At 42.3% G+C, this 25,413-nt stretch overlaps 1 protein-coding gene across 2 annotated transcripts in view; it reads left to right on the top strand.

Annotated features, from left to right (window-relative positions):
- UBN2 (ubinuclein 2) overlaps positions 1-7,018 on the top strand; it is an 85,605-nt gene extending 78,587 nt beyond the window's left edge. For both annotated transcript variants that reach the window (XM_088468037.1, XM_088468036.1), the window contains one exon: positions 4,092-7,018. In XM_088468037.1, the coding sequence (XP_088324163.1) occupies positions 4,092-4,141 (50 nt within the window). In that variant the 3' untranslated portion in view covers positions 4,142-7,018. The remainder of the gene's footprint in view (positions 1-4,091) is intronic.
- Positions 7,019-25,413: the final 18,395 nt, after the last annotated feature.

The following is a 25,413-nucleotide window of genomic DNA, read 5'->3' as shown; positions in this document are numbered from 1 at the left end:
GCTCCTTGCCGTACGGTTCTTGACCGGCCATGTTATCCCTGCTGGACCTATGGTCTACAGTCTTATGAAGCCGTCTGAGAAAGTGGGGTCTGTGGTAGGAAGTTCGTGTCGGCGGCGTCCCGCACGCTGGTGGTGAGATGCAGTGTCTCTAGTTCTTAGGTATACCTACCGGTAGGTTGCTCTTGTGGTGCACGTTGCGGCCAGGGAGTAGACGTGGGGTGCATACCCCACTCCTTCTTTGTCTTGACTTTGTCTGCTGGTTCAGTGGCTGGAACCCAGGTGTAGCAGAATAGTTGTCAGCAAGGTTGGGCCCGGAGGTGGGTATGGTGTCCACACTGCACCTTGACCTGATGGTGTGGTGGCGCGCTGGTGGTGAGCGGCTGGAGGTCAGGTGGTGAGTGAATCCCCTTTGTATGTGGCGGGCGTTGAATCGCCGCTGTTGTGGGTGGCGGTCTGGGTTGTGCTCTGCAGCCTCCTGGAGTGGGGAGGTACCTGGTCCTGGCGAGCGTACCCGTGTGTGGGAGAGCGGGTGTGGGGGTTGGCAAGAGCAGCTGTGACTCCTGAGGTCAGGACCTCTCTTTGCCTGGGCAGGGGAGAGCGTGAGTAGGTGGTCTCCAACACGTTTCGGCCCTTGCCTTCTTCTAGGTGAAAAAATGTGTAGCTAGATTGCAGACATGACAAAAAATTTAAAATTTATGCTTGCAAGGTCAACTAAAACGAATCATAACTTTGCTTCTAATTGTAGTAGAACTTTCATCTTAGTCTTGTTTTGAAGCTAAGGGACCATAGTTTTCATATAAAATTATTGACATTTACATTTTAAGGTCACGTGTCCTTTGAGCTTGATCTAAAAAAGTGTGTGTTTAAGTTCTTTGTACATAGAGTATGTTATACTTTCAGGAGCGCCACACGATTTTTGGGAGACTCCCACCCATTTCGGGAAAGTAGGCAAGTATGATGCAAGGGACTAAGTTTATTTTAGAGTTTTCCAAATTCCTCAGGGCACCCTAACAGTCCAGGTTTTAAGGATATCTATGCTTGACCACAGGGGACTTAATTAGTACCTCAGTCAGTTTGATTTAAGCACCTGTGCTGAACCATGGATAGCTCTAAAACCTGAACTGTTGAGGTGCCTTGAGGACCACCAAGGATGCAAGTTTTGCCCTTAAGGTTTTGTGCTCAGCCTGTGCATGTTTCTCCCCGTCTTATGGCTTACTTTGGAAGATCCTGTGGTCAGGGTTCCCCAGATGGGAGAAAAGAGGCGCTTCGTCCAATAAAATCAGTTCCCCTGGTTATGCATTACCTTGCTTGTACCTCTGATGGAATTGGTATGTAATGCCAGCAGGATCAAATACTGACAGCGGCAGCCGGGCGGGTCAAAATCCTGGCAAGAAAATGTAAGTAACCTAACCCTCCCCTCTTCCCCCCCCCCCTCAACCCTCCTTTAAGGTTGCCTAACACTAACGTCCCCCCAGGGTTGCCTAAACCTAACCCCCCCCCCCCCCTCCCCGCACCCTAAACTTAACCCTCCTGGGGGGGGTGCCTAACCCTAGCCTTCCACGGGTGGGTGCCTAACCCTAAGTCCCCCCCTGGGGTCCCTAAACCTAACCCCCCCCCTTCATCCTCGGGCTAAGTGTTCTACTCACCCGTCAGAGGACGGTCGTGATGGTGGGGGTCGGTGTTCCGCTGTAGGGATTAAGATAGGCTTTGGCATTTCAACGCCTATCTTAAATCCCTTGTCGGGCAGAACGAGTTGGCATAGCGTCCGCCCATCTATTCACTACATCCCCCTCTGACATGTTTGCATTTTACATTGTTTCTTTATTCTGTGTTTCCTTTGGCTTGGGTAGTAAGATAACTGAGGAGCTAGAGGAAGGGGAGGGCTTACTTAAGGGGGGGGGGTGCTTTCTGCTCTAATAGGTAACAACTTAGTGCCTAATCATCAGTCTCCCTACCTAATCCCTACGGTCATTGTTCCCCAGGTGGAGTCAGAGGCCTTGCTTTTATGGGAAAGCTGAAACATGGAAGCAAACATCCTCCTCTCACACTAACCAGCTACACCTAGAAATGGGCCAGAATTTATCCCATCTGTGAGAAGAAAGCAGTTACCACTTAAAACATCATTTGTTAAACCCTCACATATGGCAGTTTCTCATTTATTCAAACTCCAGGAGGAGAGTGCTATACACCTATACAGTAATGTAGATATGAAACCGTGCATGATCACAAAGAAAATGAGCTCTATAGGCAGCAGGCATATAAACACCACTGAAGGAAATAAGGCATGCAGACCCCACAGCTCACCACTTTCCTATACCAGACGAGGTATGGTTTTAAACGATATGCCTGCTTTTGGTGGCTACATAGGAGTATTGAAGCCTGCCATAGAATAGATGCTGTTTGCCAGGTGAACCTAAATCATATACAGTAAGGCGAGCTCAGGTAGGACAGAAACCTCCCGTTGAGCAGAAGGGCATATTACTGTATATGTAAATCATATACAGTAATACATTTTACAGTACATGTAATTTGTTATGCTTTTTAATTAATTGAATTCACAATACACAAAAAAGTACATATAAATTGTTTTATGAACTTTAATCTTATTTTTATTGCCGCATTGGTGGTAATCCATTTGTTCAGCTTGAGTGCATTAATAAGCAATTGATCTGTATAGTTCTGTGTTATTGAAATAACAAGATCTCAAATAACTGATTCTCCAAATATCCATGCTGTTGATACAATCACAAATATCCATGCTGTTGATACAATCACAAATATCCTTGCTGTTGATACAATCACAAATATCCATGCTGTTGATACAATCACAAATATCCTTGCTGTTGATACAATCACAAATATCCATGCTGTTGATACAATCACAAATATCCATGCTGTTGATACAATCACAAATATCCATGCTGTTGATACAATCACAAATATCCATGCTGTTGATACAATCACAAATATCCATGCTGTTGATACAATCACAAATATCCATGCTGTTGATACAATCACAAATATCCATGCTATTGATGCAATCAATCCTTTAGGGATCTTATCCAAATATGTGGGAGGAACTTGGATTAGTAAGAAGTCTTACAAATAAAGTTACCAGTATCACATAGGTGTCCCACATCTTAGCTGGAATAGAGTTGTTTCAAGGGTGCATCAGATCCAAATAAGCTTCTGTGAGCCAAATGGATCTTTGCAGCTATTAGTCTAGAGTTGCAAAATAGTGTATTATTCTAACACAGCGGTTCCCAAACATGATCAAGGCTCACCAACAATTCATGTTTTAGAGATATCCATGGTTGAGCACATGTGATTTAATATCTGTCAATTTGATTTAACCACCTGTGCTCAACCATGGATCTATCTAAAACATGAACTGTTGGGGAACTATGAGGACCGCATTTGGGTTCTAACCAATAATTCATTTTAAAAACTCCATGGCAGCCCTTACAATGGGCTGAGATAGCATCATCACATTAATGTGTTGCTATTGTGAGTACGGTCACCTGATTACTAGCTGCTGAACGAGTTGGGAATGCTTTGTACCTCTAACGGTCATCCCTTCGCATTACCGTATACCTACCCGTTATAATCCGTTTCTGATCCAGGAATAAGCTCTAGTCTATTACTGAGACTATCCCCGATGTTCCCTTCTGCAAGAGCTATTTTCCATATTGGTCCACATTTTTTTTTTTTTTTTTTTTTTGGAAGTTTATTACCTGAACATTATATGCAAACAGTAATATATTAAAGTTATTGTGTACTATTATTTAACTATTGAAGGTAATATTTGAGTGGTTATAGTTGCCTTAATTTGTGCTTTTCAATCTTTAGTGTGTATTTTGTATTGTGCATTTATAGGAATTATATGATTGTGTATTTATAATAAATGCAGGATTGCAACTTATTGAGGATTTCTCTGAATAAAATAATGCAAACCAGAGTGACTAAATCATACTTCCAGAGCTGCTCGGCAACTAATATGTTCTCAGTGGCAGGAGAAAAGGACAGTATTACTTAAACTACAGTTCTCATACTTGTTACTTTATACATAATTGTTTTTGTTTTTTTTCAAGATGGAGGTCAGAGTAAAGGGGACTCCAAATTGCAGCGTAAAAATCCATGACATCTGATCAACAGGACTAAGTGGACAAGTTGATTTTTTTATTTTTATTAGGATTTATTCTTCTGATTGGCAGGAACAGCCCTATTGGAAAGTGCTTCGTTGGCAGAATGAGCTGCCATGTCCTGTCTATGTTTACATGACTCTGATCTCAAGTACTGTGGAGAACAGAATGAATACTTGATCAAAAAGAGGAAGAAGGCAGCAGAAGACTGATCTTGTGCATGGCTGGCTATAAGATGGTGCTATCAAGCCACAGAGGATTTCTTTTAGAGCAAGTGATGACAGGGGAGGATGCTTCCCACTGCAATGTTATATAATCACTGGGCTAAATGATTGTTTTATATTTATTTTGTCGTAAACCACATGAAATGTACAAGTTTGCATTCCATTATTTTACTGAGGATTTCAGAATAATATTGCTGGCAAATAGTTCTAAATAAAATAAAGAAAACACATTCTATCCCACCCTCAAAAAATTTAAAATATTTGTGGAATTGAGTAAAAATATGACTAAAGTGGGACTTTTTTACCTTTTTAGTATAACCAACTGATTTTGTAACACCTAGACTTATTGCTTCTGCAAATGCTCGCTCATAAGTTTCAAAATCATGCCGTCAAGCTGCGGAAATTTTAAATTGTCCTCCTTTGTTGGCAGATGTCTGCATGAGGGAGCAATTAAAAAAGCATTATGGGACAAATTTGTGACATATCTTTATGTATTTAATAATTAGGTTTCTTCAAGCGCTCATAGATTGTACACTGTTTTAGCAGATGTGGCGCTTTAGTTGCGTTTTTAAGTCTTGAACAGCATTTCAGTATAAAAGGATTAGGTAAAAAAAAGCCTTTAATTACAGTCTCCACCAATATTTAAACTATTTTCATTTTGTTACGATAATATATAGTTTCCAGCTTACAGGACATTAACCCAAGGCATTAAAATGAGCATTTAAATGCAAGTACCATCTATTATGAATCTTAAGTGTTTTACAATATATAGAGGTTTATGTTGCCTGTTTTATTGTAAGATGAAGTAGCTTAAAAATACTAAATGTTTGGAGTATATTCACATATTTCTGAATGTTTTGCAAAATTGAGATGCAGTGCATCATTATGACTAAAATTAGAAAAAGAATTTAATTTCCATTCTATATGATTGAAACACTAGACGTAAATTTATATACACAAACATTCCTAATAAACACAAATATATGTAAAAGTTTCAGGACTTCGTCAGAACTAAAAATATTTGAGAAAAAAACGCAACATTGGGGATTATAGATTCCTAGACATGGTAAACTTCCTGTCAATGAGCCTTGGAAATGACAAAATTGTTTTTTTGCAACTGCCATTTTCTGCCATAAAAAAAAAATTGGCTAACCTAATTGCACACTAGATATAAATACATTCTCAAACTGTTCTGAAAACTTTTGCATACATATTAATGTTCGTAAATCTTTTTAAAATTTGCAAGGCAATTTACATTTCAGAGACATGCATATTCTCTAGCATTTTATGCCAAATGGATAAATAACCAGATTGATTGTGTATGCAGATAAATATAATATGCTATAGTCCTTTTATAACATTCATTTTTGGCTATTTTATCATGGTCTCCCAAGTGTTTATTTGATAGTCATGTTTACTAGGAAATAATTTGGAATTACCCTAGAGTTCACATTTGTCCATCATTTTCTTCTCCTAAAGCTAAATAAGGCCACTAGCTATGTTACTAACATGGCAGTGTATTAGATTTTGTCTGGATTATCTTTTCACAGTTTTTAACTAATGTCTGTTAAAATGAGAGCCGTTTATCAGATTGATTTCACTCTCTTGCATCTTATAGCCAGTCAAGCAGAACTGTATTTTACATGTGGGTAAGCAGAAGCAAGTTCAATCTGGGAAGGCAGTTCAGCAGTGACTGACATTCATATTCCGTTGAGACCACCTAAAGATCCATTTCAGCTGCCTAGTGAAAAATTTACGGTGTATAGTTTTGGACTCTTAACCATGCATTCATCCATGTTGCTGCTATAGCTCAGATCATCTTGGCTGTATTAGACTTTTTTTTTTCTTTAAATATATGTATAGTTTACATTTGTGTTTTTACTTACCACCATTTCAGGTTTGTCTCTTACCTAATCCTGATGGCTTACAATTATACTGTTCCCATCGTCTAAAGGCACAAAAGTTGTCATTTAACTTTTTTGGGGGTGGATGGAGGTGATGCGATTTCCTGTTTTATTATAATCAACTAACAGATTAAATGTAATGTTATTTCTGTACCAGAACAGGAAATTAACAGAATGCTGCTTTAAGAAAGACCGGTTGAAACTGTACGAATAAACAATGCTTGCTTTATTTAATGAGTAATAAGAAACAGTTGGCTCTAATATATTTTCCAATTATTTTTTTTCCACTTAAAAAAAAAAAAAAAAAATCTTCTGTTCCATACAATTGTATTCAGAATTAACCATTTAAGTGCCTTTTATTTCCCGTACTTGTATTTAAATTTTAAAGGTGCCACTTCTCATAATTAATTTGACAGTTGCCTGTCATTTGTGAAGACTGTCCTGTAAAACTAAAGCAATAGCTTTTATTTTGGAAAATATTTAAAGAAACATGATTGCCATAATTCTACAGTTTCCCTTTATTGTCTTTATTTTTGTTTTGTTCTGTCTGTTGTGTCTATTTTTTTAAATGGGTAAACTGTGCCTTTTCTGGCAGTAGGGAGTCTGAGTCATGTAACACCCAGGCAGTCCTGAAAGTAGAACCCTGTTGACCGTTAAAGTGTTTTTATTTTTTAGGGATGGAGAGCTAGATATGTCTGGATGGGTGGGAGAAATTTAGTATTTAAAATTAAAAGAACATTTCTTTGAAGTTGTGTTTTGTTTTGTCTTTTTTAATTTTAGTTTAAAACCACTGACAGTTGAATTGACTAACCTTAATTATTTTGCTACAACTGCACCTGCCAAGGAGTCAGATATATTAAGCAGCAAAAGAACATTTAGTTCTTGAAGTTGATGTGCTGGAAGTGGAAAAATGGCCAAGCGTAACAATCTGACAAGGGCTAAATTGTGATGGCTAGATGACTGGGTAAGAGCATCTCCAAAACAGCAGGTCTTGTGTGGTGTCTTCCCGGTATGCAGTTGTTAGTACCTACCAAAAGTGGTCCAAGCAAGGGCAACCATTGAACAAGCGGCAGGGTAATGGGTGCACAAGGCTCATTGATGCGCATGAGGAGTGAATACTAGCCCATCTGGGTTTATCACACATAAGAGCTACTGTAGCACAAATTGCTGAACAGGTTAATGCTGGCATAATAGAAAGGTGTCAGAACACAGTGTGACCATGCTGACCCCCTGTCCACCACGGAAAGTGCCTACAATGGCCACGTGAGAGTCAGAACTGGACCATGGAGCAATGGAAGGAGGTGACCTGGACTGATGAATCACATTTTCTTTTACATTATGTGGACGGCCAGCTGTGTGTGCATTATGTACCTAAGGAAAAGATGGCACCAGCATGAACTAGGGGAAGAAGGCAAGTCAGCAGAGGAAGTGTGATGCTCTGGGCAATGTTCTGCTGGGAAACCTTGGGCACTTCCATTCATGTGGATGTTACTTTGACATGTACCACCTTCCTAAACATTGTTGCAGACCTAGTATATGCCTTCATGGCAACAGTATTTCTTGATGGCAGTGGCCTCTTTCAGCAGAATTGTGTGCCCTGCTACATGGCATGTTTCTCAAATCATTCCTGAACAATTTGTGCAAAGTGTTGTCTTGGCCTCCAAATTCCCCAGATCTCAATCCAATTGAGCATTTATGGGATTTGCTGGAAGTCCAAGCCGTGGAGGCTGCACCTCACAAGTTACAGGACTTACAGAATCTGCTGCTAATGTCTTAGGGCCAGATACCACAGGACACTTTCAGATGTCTTGTGGAGTCCATATCTCAATGGATCAGAGCTGATTTGATGGCACGAGGGGGACCTACACAATATTAGGCAGGTGTGTTATTAGATTCTGAGGTACAAGAACATTTTACCTCATTGTGGGGTGACACACTATCATTAGATCACAACCTTTTTTGGGGGCAACAACATATCACAATCTGGACATGCCTACAGTCAGAGGAATAGGTCCCACACGCAGAGGAGTCATAGGCAGAAGGGGCTGATAGAAACGCTAACCAATAATGGTTATCAATCTGTCTTCTTACCCTTTCAGTACAGGTGAAACATCGCTTTTAGCAGTGTCTCTGTCATTTGTACCTACCTATACAAGAAATACATTTGATATGAGTATAAACTTGAGAAGAAGTTGAGATTGAGAGACAATTTTGGTGATACTAATGTATGTAATATTGAAGTTACTAATGAAATACAGAGAACCCCAGCACGTTGGACCAATCCTAACATTAAAACCTTTCTGAAACTTACAAAGGAGGAGTGTAACCTCAATTGGAAGGTCAAAAGTAAATATAGTAACTTGAATATAGAACAGCACACAGGTATCAGAAGCCTAAAGAACAATGACTCAATTATAATATGCCCTGCCTATAAGGGAGGAGCAGTGGTGGTGGATTTTAGTGACTATGATTCTGATGTACATAATAAACTTGGTGATCGTAATATCTATTGGAAGGTTCCCGCTAACCTTATGGATAAAAAAAAAAATAATTGATATCAAACTAGACTGAGTGTGGATTGGATTGACTCACGACTTGGACAATGTATGACAGTAGAACATGTGGTCTGCCCTATTCTGTATACATTGCCAGATTCGCAAACAGGCTGGTGGCATACCCACAATTTCTGTCAGGGGTTCTGTCTTACAACTGGCAGCACAATTTGTTTATTGTTTATTGCAGCCAGCTATTAATGTCTAGCTATGTGAGAGACACCACACACTTTATCTGATACAGCTTGGGTATATGACTAATTCCTGAGAATATATATATATATATATATATATACTTCCCATTGGTGTGGCACTCCTGGACGACATCACTCACTCAGACAGCGGCATAATACGGCAACGTTTCAGTGCCTATTTATTAGTGTGGCACTTTCATCAGGATGATGTGTGCCACACTAATAAATAGGCACTGAAATGTTGCCGTATTATGCCGCTGTCTGAGTGAGTGATGTCGTCCAGGAGTGCCACACCGATGGGAAGTATATAGCATTTTTGATGCATTTGTGTGGGCACCCGGCCTATTATTCTATATATGGAGGAAGGGAGAGCCGGGACTGTCTGTGTGATAGAGATATAGATAGAGATATATATATCTATCTATCTATCTTACACACACACACACACACGTGGCCACAATTGTGGACACATTTTGAAATTTGAATGTTTATCAACTTCGAATGCTTATAAAAACTTTCACTTCACGCAGTCACATTCCCACCAATTTCTCTCGCAATTGCTGCATACAAAAGACCATTTTCACTTAACACCACAATCTTGGATCACGTTGCTGTGCTGCTGTCTTGAAAAATAATGGATACCCAACGAAATACTGATAAGACAGTAACATCATAAGTGTTGATTTCACTGCATAACTTCCCTTGTAATGCAAATATTTGATGACCTGTTTATTGTGTTGAATTCAGCATTAAATTTTATTTCATTTGATATATGAATCATTGCACTGCGTGAAGTGTAACAGTTTTTATGAGCATTCAAAGTTGAAAAACATTCAAATTTCAAAAAGTGTCCAATTTTGGCCACGTGTGTGTGTGTGTGTGTGTGTGTGTGTGTGTGTATGTATGTATATATATATATATATAATATATATACACACACACACATACTATGGACATGAATTCATTATATATGGTTATTCTGCATGACTCTGGTATTGAAGCTGTCTGGAGGAGATTAACCAGAGGTCCATATAGTGAGAGTTTGTACATTAATTGGATTGATATTGAACAATAATTTCAGATATGGGTCTTCATTCTATATGCAGGATGCTGGGACCGCTATGGGGTCTAATTTAGTTAAGGTGTACGCTAACTTGTACAAGGCTGAATATGAAGAAAATTCTATTTTATCCAGATTTGGTCCCAGCATCCTGTGATACATCAGATACATTGTTGATATCTGTATTTTTTTGTATGTGTATGAAGGATACCTTTTACATCAATGATTAAGGAATTAAATGAGTCACATCAATCAGATTCACTTCTGATATACAAGAACAGGCAATTGCATTTTTAGATATGTTGATTTATAAGTTACAGACCATTTTGATACTACTTTATACAATAAGTCTACAGATCAATACACTTATGTGCTACAAGCCATCATCCACAAGCTTTAAAAATGGACTGCCTATCACAGTTCAACATCAGAATTAATCTTCATTTTTTATTATTTTTTGTATATGTATTATTCTTATTTGTTTTCCACTTGGAATAATAGTTTTACATTTTCACTTTATTCACATTCACTATTAAGGAACACAGTGGTGTGGAGTTTTTATGTTCCTTCTTTTTATAGGAGCGATTTGTATTTTGTTACTTTTGTTTCTTCAATTTTTTGATGTGTGGGCATTGACCCACACCTTGCAAATTGCATTATATATGGTGACACGATGTTGACATTTCATCATGTTTAGCACTGCATGTCAGTGCCTCACTATTCACACATATCCACGATGTACAGTGGTCATTTTTCCTCCTATCCACCGGGGGCATCAGACTGCTTTATCCTGTGTGATGCCTGAGTGTCTGATGCACAGTGATGATGTCAGACTCTGGCCCCCGGCAGCATGGAGCATTACACTGCACCAATCACCTTGGACATTCCACTATAAAGGTATGTGTATTTTTTTTTTCATTGTGTTCTTGATAAGTCATGTGAGACTGAAACGTTGAACAAGGCAGACACAGTTGTCAAGTTTGATTCTTTCATTTCATCAGCCGCCTTTCCCTTTCTACATATATATATATATATATATATATATATATATATATATATTTTAAATAAATTAAAACCGCAGAACTGATCACAATTCAATCTCATGTATCATGCTAGGATAGATACTGTCAAAATAAACAAATGCTTCAGATTATGGGACACCAGCAGCAAAAGGCTTCTAAAGTGGAGAGATGTAGTGTTTCATCAGACCGCTTCAATTAAAAACAAGCAAGACATCATAACTATTATTTATTTATTTATTTATTTTTTGCTATGTGGATTATAGTTAATATGAAGGAACCTGATTGTATGATCTGAATGGGCTTTAGTACACTGTCTCCCACTCAGACAGCAAGACCAATATGGAAGTATATTCTTACACCTGCCTCCCTGCTCTTTCTAATGGGGGAGGTATCCACTAGACGATAAAGTTGAAAGATTGAATCGATAACGATAAAATCGTTTGAACATCGTTTGAAAATTTGGTCTTTTAGACATCTATCATTGTGCAAACATGCTGGTCAACCTGAGGATATCGTCAGGCTCAGCATGTTTCCAGATGATGGATGACCCTGCACTGAACGTCTGCTCGTTCAGTGCAGGCACATCACACGACTGACAAACGACTGCACGATTACAGTGTCGTAATCGTGCAGTCGTTTTCAGATCTTGTAGTGGATGCCCCCCATAAGGCGGGAAGTTGAATTTCAGTAAATAAGCATATAATAGGTTAACATGGGGAGGGACTTCATTAATATACACACTCATTCTCATACATTCGTTGGTTACTACTGTTCCATCATGGGAATCATTAGGCACAGCAGCCCTATATCACATTGAGGGGGAGATGTATCAAGCATTGGAGAGAAATAAAGTACCAACCAATCATCGCCTAACTGTCATTTGACAGGCTGTGCTTGAAAAATGACAGAATTAGAAGCTGATTTGTTGGTTCTTTATCGCTCACCAAGGCTTGATACATCTCCACCAATTGACAAGTAAATAATAGTTTTCAATAATGGCGCATACAGCCCAGAGGATTGACCAATCACAGGCTAGATGTGGTATTAGCCATGGGGAGCATGCAACAGTGTGAGAATAAGACAGGTTTTAAGGAAGATGAGGGAAAGTTTACATCTGTTAAAACCTGGGGTGTGGATCACTGTCTCCTCCCAGTAACACATATATTATGCGGCCCAGTCACCCCTGCCATGATCGGAGCTCAGCTACAATCACGGCAGGGGTGACTGGGCCACATAATATTTGTGTTTAAACTTGGAATGCTGGTCTCTGAAGCGTACAGAGAAGCCTCTGATCGCTTCAGAGACCAGCGTTCCAGTGATGCAGTGCGCGGGTGACGTCATGACGTCACCCACGATGTGAGCGGCCTGCCCTGATGGATCTAGTTAAATCCTGTGAGCAACAGGCGTCTACGCCGGAGCGGTGCCCAGCGGCCAGCATGAAGAGAGGTAAGTAAGAGAGAGGTAAGTGGGGCCTGTTCTATACTGGGAGGGGCAACAGCATAAGGGGCACTACTAGTGACATTACTGGGGGCACAGCATAACGGGCACTACTAGGGACAATACTGGGGGCAAGCATAAGGGGCACTACTAGGGACTTTAACGGGGGTGCTACTGGGTGCACTGCCTCAGGGGCTTTAATACAGGGTGCATTGCATAAGGAGCTCTTATACAGGGGGCACTGCATAAGGGACTCTAATACAGGGTGTATTGAATAAGGGGCACTACTGGGGGCAGTGCGTAAGGGGCTCTTATACAGGGGGCACTGCATAATGGGCACAACTACAGTGGCATTGCATAAGGGGCTCTAATACAGGGGACATTGCATAAAAGGCACTACTACAGGGGGCACTGCATTGGTTTTTTATTAATAATAACCCTTTAAAAATTGCAAGACTTTTTTTTTGATTCTTGCTGCCCACACATTCTTAGACCTTGAATATTCGGCCCGGTTGCTATTTTGAGTTTGACATGCCTGATCTAGATGCTGGTTATTTAACGCATTTATTTACTAATCTGTTCTGCTATAATGTATTATAGTATGACCTAAACATATAATAAAAAATAAACTGCATCTTCCCTGGTATCTTGTCTTTAGGATTTTGTAAGTCAAATTGCCTCAATTTACCCAGTGAACCGTGGCTCCAAAAACCAGGTACTGCACATGCCCCACCACCCACATTTAATACTACCCATTGAAAAAAATGAATTTATTTTACCATAGATGTAATTGATTACACTTATAATTCAGTGGCATGGCTGCTAGTTCTCCATTAGCTAATAAGTAAAGGAAAAACTTTTAGTTCCAGTTGCTGATGAACAAAAAATTAGGAAAAAGCTAAACTGTTAAAATGTTACACTTTAGATATGAGATATAGATAAAGATTTATTGATGCTCTTAAAGCATAAAAGAGAAATAAAGAAAAGTAGATTGACCATAATGGAACCATTTTAATACATTTCTTTCTTTCTATTTAACTACTCAGATTTTAAAAAAAATAAAAATATTTTGCTTATTAGTTGGATTCAATACAGATATTTATAGTACTTGCTGAGTGTACTTATTATATTTTGGGAGGGTGGTAACAGCAATGACAACTGTAATGTGACCCTTTATGTGAGGCACTAACAGCAGGTTATTAATTCTATCTATTTAATGATTTATTAAAGTTCCTCCTGTAAATCACTTGTGTAAATTGAAGTGGTTTAATTGAATTCTGAAGGTAATTCTATTTATTACCTGTAAATGTAATATTTTTGTTCAGCTCCATGCAAGGAGCTCTCTGGAATACCGTCAATCCTTAACTCAATTCACCCATGCCCATTTCTTTCACATGACGAAATTTTGTCTTGAAAAAGTATGCTCTTTGGCAGGCATGGATTCATTGTGTAAATGTACTGTATATGTAGGGTTGCCACCTCCAGGGTCAGACTGGCCCACAGAGGTACAGGGGAAATCTCTTGTGGGCCCCACTGCCTGAGGGCCCCACTCCCTCCTCTAGGGGTCAGGTTCCAGCCTGTGTATGTGTTATATTATACCGAATTCCCAGGATTATGGTGTATTCACTACAATGCATTGTTATCATCAATCTGGTACATTATCACAAATCAGTATTTAATAAAATATATATATATTTTTATCTAATTTAGAAAGGGGCGTGCACCATGCACTCTTTGTTAGCCAAGCTGCTGTGGTGGCTGGCCACACCCCTTCTGGTGAATGGTCACACCCATTTAGCATGGGCCCCTACCACTGCATTGCCTCGGTGGGCCCTTCATTCCCCAGCCCGACACTTGCCATCTCATCCCTTTTAATTTGGGACACGTGAATTACACACATTCTGTGGCTGGCTGACTTCAAGTGTCCATTTCGCCTGTACTTCATATCCCTTATTAAGGGGATGATCTGACAACTCTATACATAAGTGTAAAGGCCCCCATACATCAGAGATTGATTGCAGCAATCATGCAATTTGCAAATGATTGTGTATAAAAATCGTTCCTTTTTTCAATCGATTGTGGCAATTCTGCAATTTGCAATCGATTGTGTATAAAAATCTTTCCCTTTTACAATCGATTGCAAATTGCACGATTGCTGCAATCTCTGATGTATGGGGGCCTTTAGCTGTATCTTTATATAGAGTTGGTTTCTGGTCACCTGGGTAGTGTTAGGGTAATGGACATCATACTTAAACCTCACTTCTATAGAAAGGTGATGTGCTGATGAGTGCAGGAAATCTTGCTCAGCCACTCTATCTGGCATCTGTGTATAATTTTCTGATAGAGCCAAGCAGGTGATTTATCTTACTGTAATAGATGACTCCATTGAATGTACTGCATTCAGTTGTGCTGTGGGTGGCAGTATCACACCAATTTTACTTTTTGTGTTTTTAGGATGAATTGAGGTTATACATGCTGTAACAAAAAAGCAAATACATCAGTGGCTTCATTACCTGAAAAAGAATTCTAAGTGCATCAAATACAGTGACATACCTTGTCACCACTTTGTACTGTAAATAGATCAACAGAATTGAGTTTAGGTTGATGTTACAAAAAAAATTGTTCAGTTTCATACGTTATTTAAAGAAAGAAAGAAAAGATTATGGTCACTCCTATCTCTATAAAGATTGCCCTTGAACCACAAATCTCCTAGATATAAATAATAATTTTACTGCATTAAACAATTAAAATACATATTAATATAAAAGTACAAAATCACTATATGGGTGGACAAATTAGGGAGAAGAGGGCAGAGACTATAATGAAAAAATGGCATGCTTAAAGCCTGGGAGGCTGGATGAAAGTGTAATGGAGCAAGACAGGGTAATTTATAGGTACAGTGCTATGTAATACTCTAGTACAAAACAAAAGGTTATATTTTTTTATTTAACAAACATCCACGTGAAACTTTGATGTAGATTCTCCATCTCATTTTGATGTCCTAATTGTCACCATAATCAGACAAGTGTCATGCTGTGTGTTTTCTTTTTTTTTTTTTTTCTTTGCTGAAATTTGTGGATCAATTTATGGAGCGTACTACCTATGTCTAAAGGTGCATACACACACAACGATTTTTTGATCGATTATCGTTTAACGATGAACGATTATTGTTCATGCACGTTCACGTTTGTAGTTTTTAGTTCAGTCAGACTTGTCAACTCAACGATTTTCATCAAGTTAATATGCAAAAATCGTTTGTAGCTCATAAAAATCGTTCAATACATTTATAATACACACGATCAGATTTTTCCTTCAGATATGAACGATAACGATTTAAAAATCGTTCAGTCGTTCATATCTGAAGGAAAATCGTTCATATCTGACATGCCTGAACGATGGACGATCAACGATGCGCGTTCCCGTTTGTCAGATAACGATATCTGACATCTGATGGGTTTGCAGTCAGACTTGGACGATTCCATTCATTTTAATGCAGTCAAAAATCGTTCAATCGTTCAAATCGTTCAAAACTTTGGTAAAATCGTTCAAATCGTTCAGTCATTCAGTCGTTCATCTGACAAATCTGACAAGTCTGACAAATCTGACCGTGTGTATGCTCCTTTAATGAACATAGTAAATGAACAACTTTAGTAAACGATTTTAGTTCATTTTTTTCAAGGTAGAAAATCGTTTACTAAAATCGTTCATTAGCTCAATCGTTGTGTGTGTGTATGCAGCTCTAGTCAAACAGCACAATGGGAGCCAAAGGGATAACACCATTTGCGGCAGTTCCTATGCTCTGACCAATCAGCGCAGTCCCATTCATTCCTGTGGAGAGTGTCTGCATGTGACAACGGCTCGAGCCAATTGAGGAGAAATCACATCGCCCATAAGGGTTTTTTATTTTGCCAAGAATTCGACATGCTACATGAACTAAAGAGGAGTCCTCCTTATAGATTGATGGATTAATAAATGGGAAAACAAGGGTGTGTGGGGGACTGTTTTTAGTCAAATATTGTTTGTATGTGTCTGCTGCCATTATTTTTATATAGGTGGAAAACAAGTGCCAATGGTCTCATGATACTTGGGCATGCTGGCACTTCTGGTTTTTCCAAGTGGCATAATGCCCTGGCAGGCTTGCTGGGACCTGTTGTCCACCAGTATAGAACAATGGGACTGATTCAAAGTTGTATGCAACCCGGATGAAGTGTTTGGATGCTGCAACCTGTCAGACTGAGGCTGTTTGGGGCTGAGCTGGCATCAGGCAGCATCCCAGAAACTGACATGTTGCCCCCCTCTTCTGAGCTTGCTGAAGCCAGTGACTGTCTTTGTACGTAGCTTCACTGGCTTCAGTTGTGTTGAAAAGACAAGCAATCTGTAGTGACCTGTAGGTTACTCAGCTGACCGATGATCCAATGCTGCGTCCTCGGACACAGCTGCAGATCATAGATGCTGGCAGGAGGTGTCTATTTACACAAGAAGCCTTTTGAGGCAGTAGCATATTTTATCATTGCTGCTTTGTCCAAACACGCAGCTGCTGTGCTAATAGCCTACAACTCTGAATCAGGCCTTATATTATTTATAACTAGTAATTACTATAACCTTAGCACCCAAAGCCCCACGCTGCTTGTCCCCCCAAATTTAATATCAGCCTAGGCTAAGAGATATAAATGTGGTTATTAATTTGGGGGGGGACCCCATCCCATTTTTTTATTAAATAATTGATTTGTTTTTTTATTACTTTTTACACTGAGAACAAAGCAAAGCATCTGTCCCTTGCTTCCCCCCAACTCACCTGGCAGATCTATTATTTGAAACCCGCCACCTAGTAAATGTGGGGTTTTATACAGTATATTTCTACTGAAGAGACAATCTATGGCAGTGGTTTTTAAACTTTGTACTCAGGACACCAAACAGTACATGTTTTCCAGGTCACCCAGCAGGTGCACATGTGTATTCATTACTTACTGACACATTTTAAAGATCCACAGGTATCGATAATTATTTCAATTGTGATTCTATGAGAGACCTGGAAAACATGCACTGTTTGGGGTTGTGTGGACCGAGTTAGAGAACCTATGATCGATCGATGGTGACTAGGGCCGCCATCAGGAGGGGGACTGCTGGGACTGAAGTCCCGGGCCTGGGTTACAGGGTATGAATTTGAGCCTGGCATTTTGAGTTGAAGTGGGCATGGAGAACCTGCGGGAATTCAAATATGGCACCGGCTGCAAGCAGAGCGGCAGCCAATCAGGAGCGGCCTCACGACCACTCTCACCACTTAGTCACATCACACACACTCAGCTTAGCTGCCGGCAGGCATAATCACCTGCTCTGAGAGGGAGACTGCCTAGAAGAAGCTGAACGTGCTGCACCAGGCGAAGTTGAACAAACAGAACCAGGAAATCCTGTCCCGCATGCTCCGTGACGATGACAAGAACTGCGTGGCTACAGGTAAGATCCATGGGGCCACAGGGGCCCTAACTCCTTCCACGGAGCATGTCACTACTACTCCCACCATATCATCCTGCTGTGATGTAACATACGCTGCAGGGTGTAGTGACCAGGCTCTCTGGTGCAGCTGCTGTGGCACTGTGCTCTGTGTATGCACTCATCTGGCAAACCCCTGCCTCTCATCTTCACTCATTGTTGGTCACTCACCTTGGCCTGATGTCCGTGACCTGATATTCCCATACAGTGCTGGGCCTCCTCTCTTTGTGTATATCCCTGGCAGTGACATGCTGCAGTGCTGGGGCTGGTCACCACCTCTATTCTCCATCACCATGTGTACTAGGGGTGTGCACCGGCCACTTTTCGTGTTTTGTGTTTTGGTTTTGGATCTGGATCTTTCTTCGTGTTTTGGATCTGGATTGGTTTTGCCAAAACCACCCTTCCGTGTTTTGGGTTCTGGGTTTTGTGTTTTGGATCTGTATTTTTTTGAAAAAAAGCATAAAAACAGCTAAAATCACAGAATTTGTAGGTTTTTCTGCTCCTATGCTATTATTAACCTCAATAACCTTAATTTCCACTCATTTCCAGTCTATTCTGAACACCTCACACCTCACAATAGTGTTTTTATGTCCAAAAGGTTGCACCGAGGTAGCTGGATGACTATGCTAAGCGACACGAGTGGGCGGCACAAACACGTGACCCATCTAGGAGTGACACTGCAGTGGCAGGCAGGATGGCAGTTAGAAAAACTAGGCCCCAAACTGTACATAATGCAAAGAAAAAAAGAGGTGCAAGATGGAATTGTCCTTGGGCCCTCCCACCCACCCTTATGTTGTATAAACAGGACATGCACACTTTAACAAATCAATCATTTCAGCGCCAGGGTCTGCCACACAACTGTGGCTGAAATGATTGGTTCGTTTGGGCCCCCACAAAACAAGCTGGCAATTAATGTGTCCCTGCACAAACTGGCTCTACGGAGGCAAGATGTCATCCTCATCCTCCTCATCCACCGATTCCTCACCCTCTTCAGTGTGTACATCCTCATCCTCACAAAGTATTAACTCGTCCCCACTTGAATCCACCACCACAGGTCCCTCTGTACCTTCTGGAGGCTGGTCTCCCTGGAAGAGCTGATAATTCATTTTGATGAACATCATCTTCTCCACATTCTGTGGAAGCAACCTCCTACGCCTTTCGCTGACAAGGTTCCCGGCTGCACTAAACACTCTTTCGGAGTACACACTGGAGGGGGGGCAACTCAGGTAAAATAGAGCCAGTTTGTACAGGGGCCTCCAAATTGCCTCTTTTTCCTGCCAGTACAGGTATGGACTGTCTGACATGCCTACTTGGATGCTGTCACCGATGTAATCCTCCACCATTCTGTCAATGGTGACAGTATCATATGCAGTGACAGTAGACATGTCAGAAATTGTTGCCAGGTCCTTCAGTCCGGACCAGATGTCCAAACTTGGTCCTGCCTGCCCTGCATCACCGCCAGCGGGTTGCTTAGGATACCTAAGTTTTTTCCTGGCAGCCCCAGTTGCGGGAGAAAATGAAGAAGGAGCCGTTGACGTGTCACGTTCCGCTTCAGCTGACAGTGTGTTCACCAGCAGGTCTTTGCACCTCTGCAGGCTTGTGTCGGCCGGAAAGAGAGACACCACATAGGCTTTAAACCTAGGATCGAGCACGGTGGCCAAAATGTAGTGGTCTGATTTCAACAGATTGACCACCCTGGAATCCTGGCAAAGCGAATGAAGGGCTTCATCCACAAGTCCCACATGCCGAGCGGAATCGCTCCGTCTTAGCTCCTCCTTCACTTTCTCCAGCTGCTTCTGCAAAAGCCTGATGAGGGGAATGACCTGACTCAAGCTGGCAGTGTCTGAACTGACTTCACGTGTGGCAAGTTCGAAGGGCTGAAGAACCTTGCACAACACGGAAATCATTCTCCACTGCGCTTGAGTCAGGTGCATACCCCCTCCTTTGCCTATGTCATAGGTGGATGTATAGGCTTGTATGGCCTTTTGCTGCTCCTCCATCCTCTGAAGCATATAGAGGGTTGAGTTCCACCGCGTCACAACCTCTTGCTTCAGGTGATGGCGGGGCAGGTTCAAGAGTGTTTGCTGGCGCTCCAGTCTTCGGCACGCAGTCGCTGAATGGCGAAAGTGGCCAGAAATTTTTCGGGCCACCCAAAGCGTCTCCTGCACGCCCCTGTCGCTTTTCAGAAAATTCTGCACCACCAAGTTTATTGTGTGAGCAAAACATGGGACGTGCTGGAATTTGCCCAGATGTAATGCCCGCACAATATTGGTGGCGTTGTCAGATATCACAAATCCCCAGGAGAGTCTAAGTGGGGTAAGCCACTGGGCGATGATTTCCCTCAGTTTCTCTAAGAGGTTGTCGGCGGTGTGCCTCTTACTGAAACCGGTGATACACAGCGTAGCCTGCCTTGTAACGAGCTGGCGTTTCTGAGATGCTGCTACTGGTGACGCTGCTGCTGTTGCTGCGTAAGGTGATACATCTACCCAGTGGGCTGTCACAGTCATATAGTCCTTAGTCTGCCCTGTTCCACTTGTCCACATGTCCGTGGTTAAGTGGACATTGTGTACAACGGCATTTTTCAGGACACTGAGGACACTTTTTCTGACGTTTCTGTACAGTCTCGGTATCGCCTGCCTAGTGAAGTGGAATCTAGACGGGATTTGGAACCGGGGACACACTACCTCCATCAATTGTCTAAATCCCACTGCACTAATGGCGGATACCGGACGCACGTCTAACACCAACATAGCAGTCAAGGCCTCAGTTATACGTTTTGCTTCAGGATGACTGCTGTCGTACTTCATCCTCCTCGCTAAGGACTGTTGGAGGGTCAATTGTTTAGTAAAAGTAGTGGTGTTCCTACTTCCTCTCTGGGATGATGAACGACTCCCAGCAGCAGCAGCAACAGCAGCAGCGGCAGCAGTAGGCGTAGCAATGCAGGATCCTCCGGAGGAATCCCGGATAGGAGAGTCAGTCATGCCAGTGATATGGCCTGCAGGACTACTTCCGATCCTGACTAAGGAGGAAATTGATGAGGAGGGAGTTGACGGTGTGGTTTGCAGGCGCTTGGATACAACAGGACAACGGGATTTAGGTGTCCCTGGACTGCTTACGGTCTGAGCCAAAGTTTCTGAACTTGACAGTAACTTTTTATGAACGCGCTGCAGGTGCCGTATAAGGGAGGATGTTCCTAGGTGGTTGACGTCCCTACCCCTACTTATTTCACCTTTACATATGGTACATATGGCAAGACAGTTGTTGTCCGGATTTGGATAGAAATATTGCCAGACCAAAGAGGTGGAATGTTTGGTCTTCTGCCCAGGCATGACCGTGATGGGCTTTTTCATCCCACGGACAACAACTGTCTCCCCCGGAGCCTGATTTAAACAAACCACATCACCATCAGAATCTTCCTCGCCAACTTCCTCCTCAGCGCCAGCTACACCAGTATCCTCATCCTGTTGTACTTCAACAGTGACATCTTCAATTTGCATATCAGCAAGTGGACTGTGGGTGCTCCTTTCAGCACTTGCAGGGGGCGTGCAAATGGTGGAAAGAGCCACCTCTTCCCGTCCAGTGCTGGGAAGGTCAGGCATCGCAACCACCACCACACTTGGACTCTCTTTGGGGATTTGTGATATCTTCTTAGAAAGCACAGTTCTTCGCTGTGCTTTTGCCAGCTTAACTCTTTTGATTTTTTTAGTGGGAGGAGTGCTTCCATCGTCATGTGAAGCTGAACCACTAGTCATGAACATACTAGGGATCGACCTTAGCCGTTCCTTGCCACTCCGTGTCGTAAATGGCATATTGGCAAGTTTACGTTTCTCTTCAGCTGATTTAAATGTCTTTTTCAAGGTCATTTTCCTGAACTTTGCCATTTGGGATTGTATGTGCCCTCTACTATGACATTGGGCATCGGCCTTGGCAGACGACGTTGATGGCATGTTATCGTCTATGTCATGACTAGTGGCAGCAGCTTCAGCACTAGGAGGAAGTGGTTCTTGATCTTTCTCTATTTTATTTTTATCGGAGAAAGTTTGGTCCTCCATTTATGTTATATCGATTTGATATATACGTGCGGCTAAACACAGAAAATAAATTTTTTTTTGGTTCGGACTGGAGTGTACTTTGTGGGTTACAGCACCCTTTAACGGTCAAGCCAGCCGGCCCTTTACTTATGACACAGGCGCACTCTTGGCACTACTTTGTTGATGCACGTGCGGCTACTGCGCACACAATTCACAAACACAGAAAATAATTTTTTTTTGGTTTGGACTGGAGTGTACTTTGGGGGTTACAGCACCCTTTAACGGTCAAGCCAGCCGGCCCTTTACTTATGACACAGGCGCACGCTTGGCACTACTTTGTTGATGCACGTGCGGCTACTGCGCACACAATTCACAAACACAGAAAATAATTTTTTTTTGGTTTGGACTGGAGTGTACTTTCGGGGGTTACAGCACCCTTTAACGGTCAAGCCAGCCGGCCCTTTACTTATGACACAGGCGCACGCTTGGCACTACTTTGTTGATGCACGTGCGGCTACTGCGCACACAATTCACAAACACAGAAAATAATTTTTTTTTAGGTTTGGACTGGAGTGTACTTTCGGGGGTTACAGCACCCTTAACGGTCAAGCCAGCCGGCCCTTTACTTATGACACAGGCGCACGCTTGGCACTACTTTGTTGATGCACGTGCGGCTACTGCGCACACAATTCACAAACACAGAAAATAATTTTTTTTTTGGTTTGGACTGGAGTGTACTTTCGGGGGTTACAGCACCCTTAATGGTCAAGCCAGCCGGCCCTTTACTTATGACACAGGCGCACGCTTGGCACTACTTTGTTGATGCACGTGCGGCTACTGCGCACACAATTCACAAACACAGAAAATAATTTTTTTTTGGTTTGGACTGGAGTGTACTTTCAGGGGTTACAGCACCCTTTAACGGTCAAGCCAGCCGGCCCTTTACTTATGACACAGGCGCACGCTTGGCACTACTTTGTTGATGCACGTGCGGCTACTGCGCACACAATTCACAAACACAGAAAATAATTTTTTTTTGGTTTGGACTGGAGTGTACTTTCGGGGGTTACAGCACCCTTTAACGGTCAAGCCAGCCGGCCCTTTACTTATGACACAGGGGCACTCTTGGCACTACTTTGTTGATGCACGTGCGGCTACTGCGCACACAATTCACAAACACAGAAAATAATTTTTTTTTAGGTTTGGACTGGAGTGTACTTTCGGGGGTTACAGCACCCTTAACGGTCAAGCCAGCCGGCCCTTTACTTATGACACAGGCGCACGCTTGGCACTACTTTGTTGATGCACGTGCGGCTACTGCGCACACAATTCACAAACACAGAAAATAATTTTTTTTTGGTTTGGACTGGAGTGTACTTTCGGGGGTTACAGCACCCTTTAACGGTCAAGCCAGCCGGCCCTTTACTTATGACACAGGCGCACGCTTGGCACTACTTTGTTGATGCACGTGCGGCTACTGCGCACACAATTCACAAACACAGAAAATAATTTTTTTTTAGGTTTGGACTGGAGTGTACTTTCGGGGGTTACAGCACCCTTAACGGTCAAGCCAGCCGGCCCTTTACTTATGACACAGGCGCACGCTTGGCACTACTTTGTTGATGCACGTGCGGCTACTGCGCACACAATTCACAAACACAGAAAATAATTTTTTTTTTGGTTTGGACTGGAGTGTACTTTCGGGGGTTACAGCACCCTTAACGGTCAAGCCAGCCGGCCCTTTACTTATGACACAGGCGCACGCTTGGCACTACTTTGTTGATGCACGTGCGGCTACTGCGCACACAATTCACAAACACAGAAAATATATTATTTTTTTAGCACTTGGGGGGAGCACCCCTGATGGACAGAGCACCCCCTGGACAACACTACAGCACCCCTTTAGGACTGGGACACTGCACAGGACTTTGGAACTGACTGCACAACACAGTCCAGCCAGCCCCTATGGACTTTGAAGTAGTGGACACAGCCCCTATTAACAACAGCAGCACAGCACAACACAGCCAGCCCCTATGGACTTTGAAGTAGTGGACAACAGCAGCACTACACTACACTACACTACACAGCACTAACTCCCACCCTCCCTCTTCACTGTCCACAGCCGAGTGAGAAAATGGCGCCGACGCGGGTACCTTATATAGGATCCAAAACCCGCAAGACTCGGAAGGCGGGATGATGACGTTTTGCCTCGATGTCAGATCCGAGTCAGGCGGGAAAAGTCGAGCCTGACTCGGATCGGACTCGGATCGGGGGGGCTCGGGGGGGTTCGGATTTCAGAAATCCGAACCTGCTCACCCCTAATGTGTACATGGTTCCTACAAAGAAGCTGAAAGCAGCGTTATCCTTTTACATATATAGATATAGAACATACTGTTTATCTCTGTATAAAGCCTTACACACACTATACACACACTATTGGTCTCTGCCCAATACACAGAGAAGCCACATAACATAATACAATACAATATAATATCATACACCATGGCCCCATGTGCAGTGTGGGGTGAGGAAGGATCACAGACATATACATACTGTACATAGATACTGTACATGCACCGCAGAGATTATACATTGTTTCCTGGACCAGCCCATTTGCTTGCTGCTGCTGGGTAATACTCTCATACTGTATATACATAATACTTAGCAGACCGAAAAGTTCAGTTTGAGCGCTGAAACTGGTAATTTTTCGGTCATTTCTTCTTTCCAGCTAAGGGGACTGCGAGTAGAAATGTCACATTGGGTGAAGCCACATGTAAAGGGCTGCGGCCATAGGTAAAGTGGGCATGCCTTGGAGGGACTGTATACTGGGTGCTGGAGGCAGCTGGCGCTGGCTGGTTACTGTTAAAATAACAGTATGCACTTTGAAGTTCATCTCTATATATCACTAAGGGCTGGGGGCCAGCCACCACTGGTTAGTAACTGTAGTGTTACATAGCAACAGTAATCAGCCAGCGCCGGCTGGCACCCTGCCCCAGTGGTATATAGAGATTAACTTCAAAGTGCACACTAACAGTAAATAGCCATCGCCAGCTGCTTCACTACACACACAGCCTGCAGAGAGCCACCGGTCAGTGTCACTGAGCAGCAATGCAAAAGTCTGTGTGCCCGCAGCGCTGCTCAGGTATCCGGAACCCAGTACAAACCATTACAGTGCTGTTTGCTGGTACAGGCCATAAAAAAAACTATACTGTACAGGCTAAAATTGTACAGTTGGAGGCTATGATGTCGGCGGCTGTGCAACCCCCGAGCGGAGCTACAATTGAATTGCTCCATCAGCCGCCATCTAGTGGCCGCCGGCGCACAACACACTTGAATTCCCCCCATAGAGGGTTTTTC

This window comes from Taudactylus pleione, unplaced genomic scaffold (assembly GCF_031769625.1).
Source record: "Taudactylus pleione unplaced genomic scaffold, aTauple2 ptg000080l, whole genome shotgun sequence".
Lineage (NCBI taxonomy): Eukaryota > Metazoa > Chordata > Amphibia > Anura > Myobatrachidae > Taudactylus > Taudactylus pleione.
The sequence above is the reverse complement of the archived record's forward strand: the minus strand, read 5'-3'. Positions and strand labels throughout refer to the sequence as shown.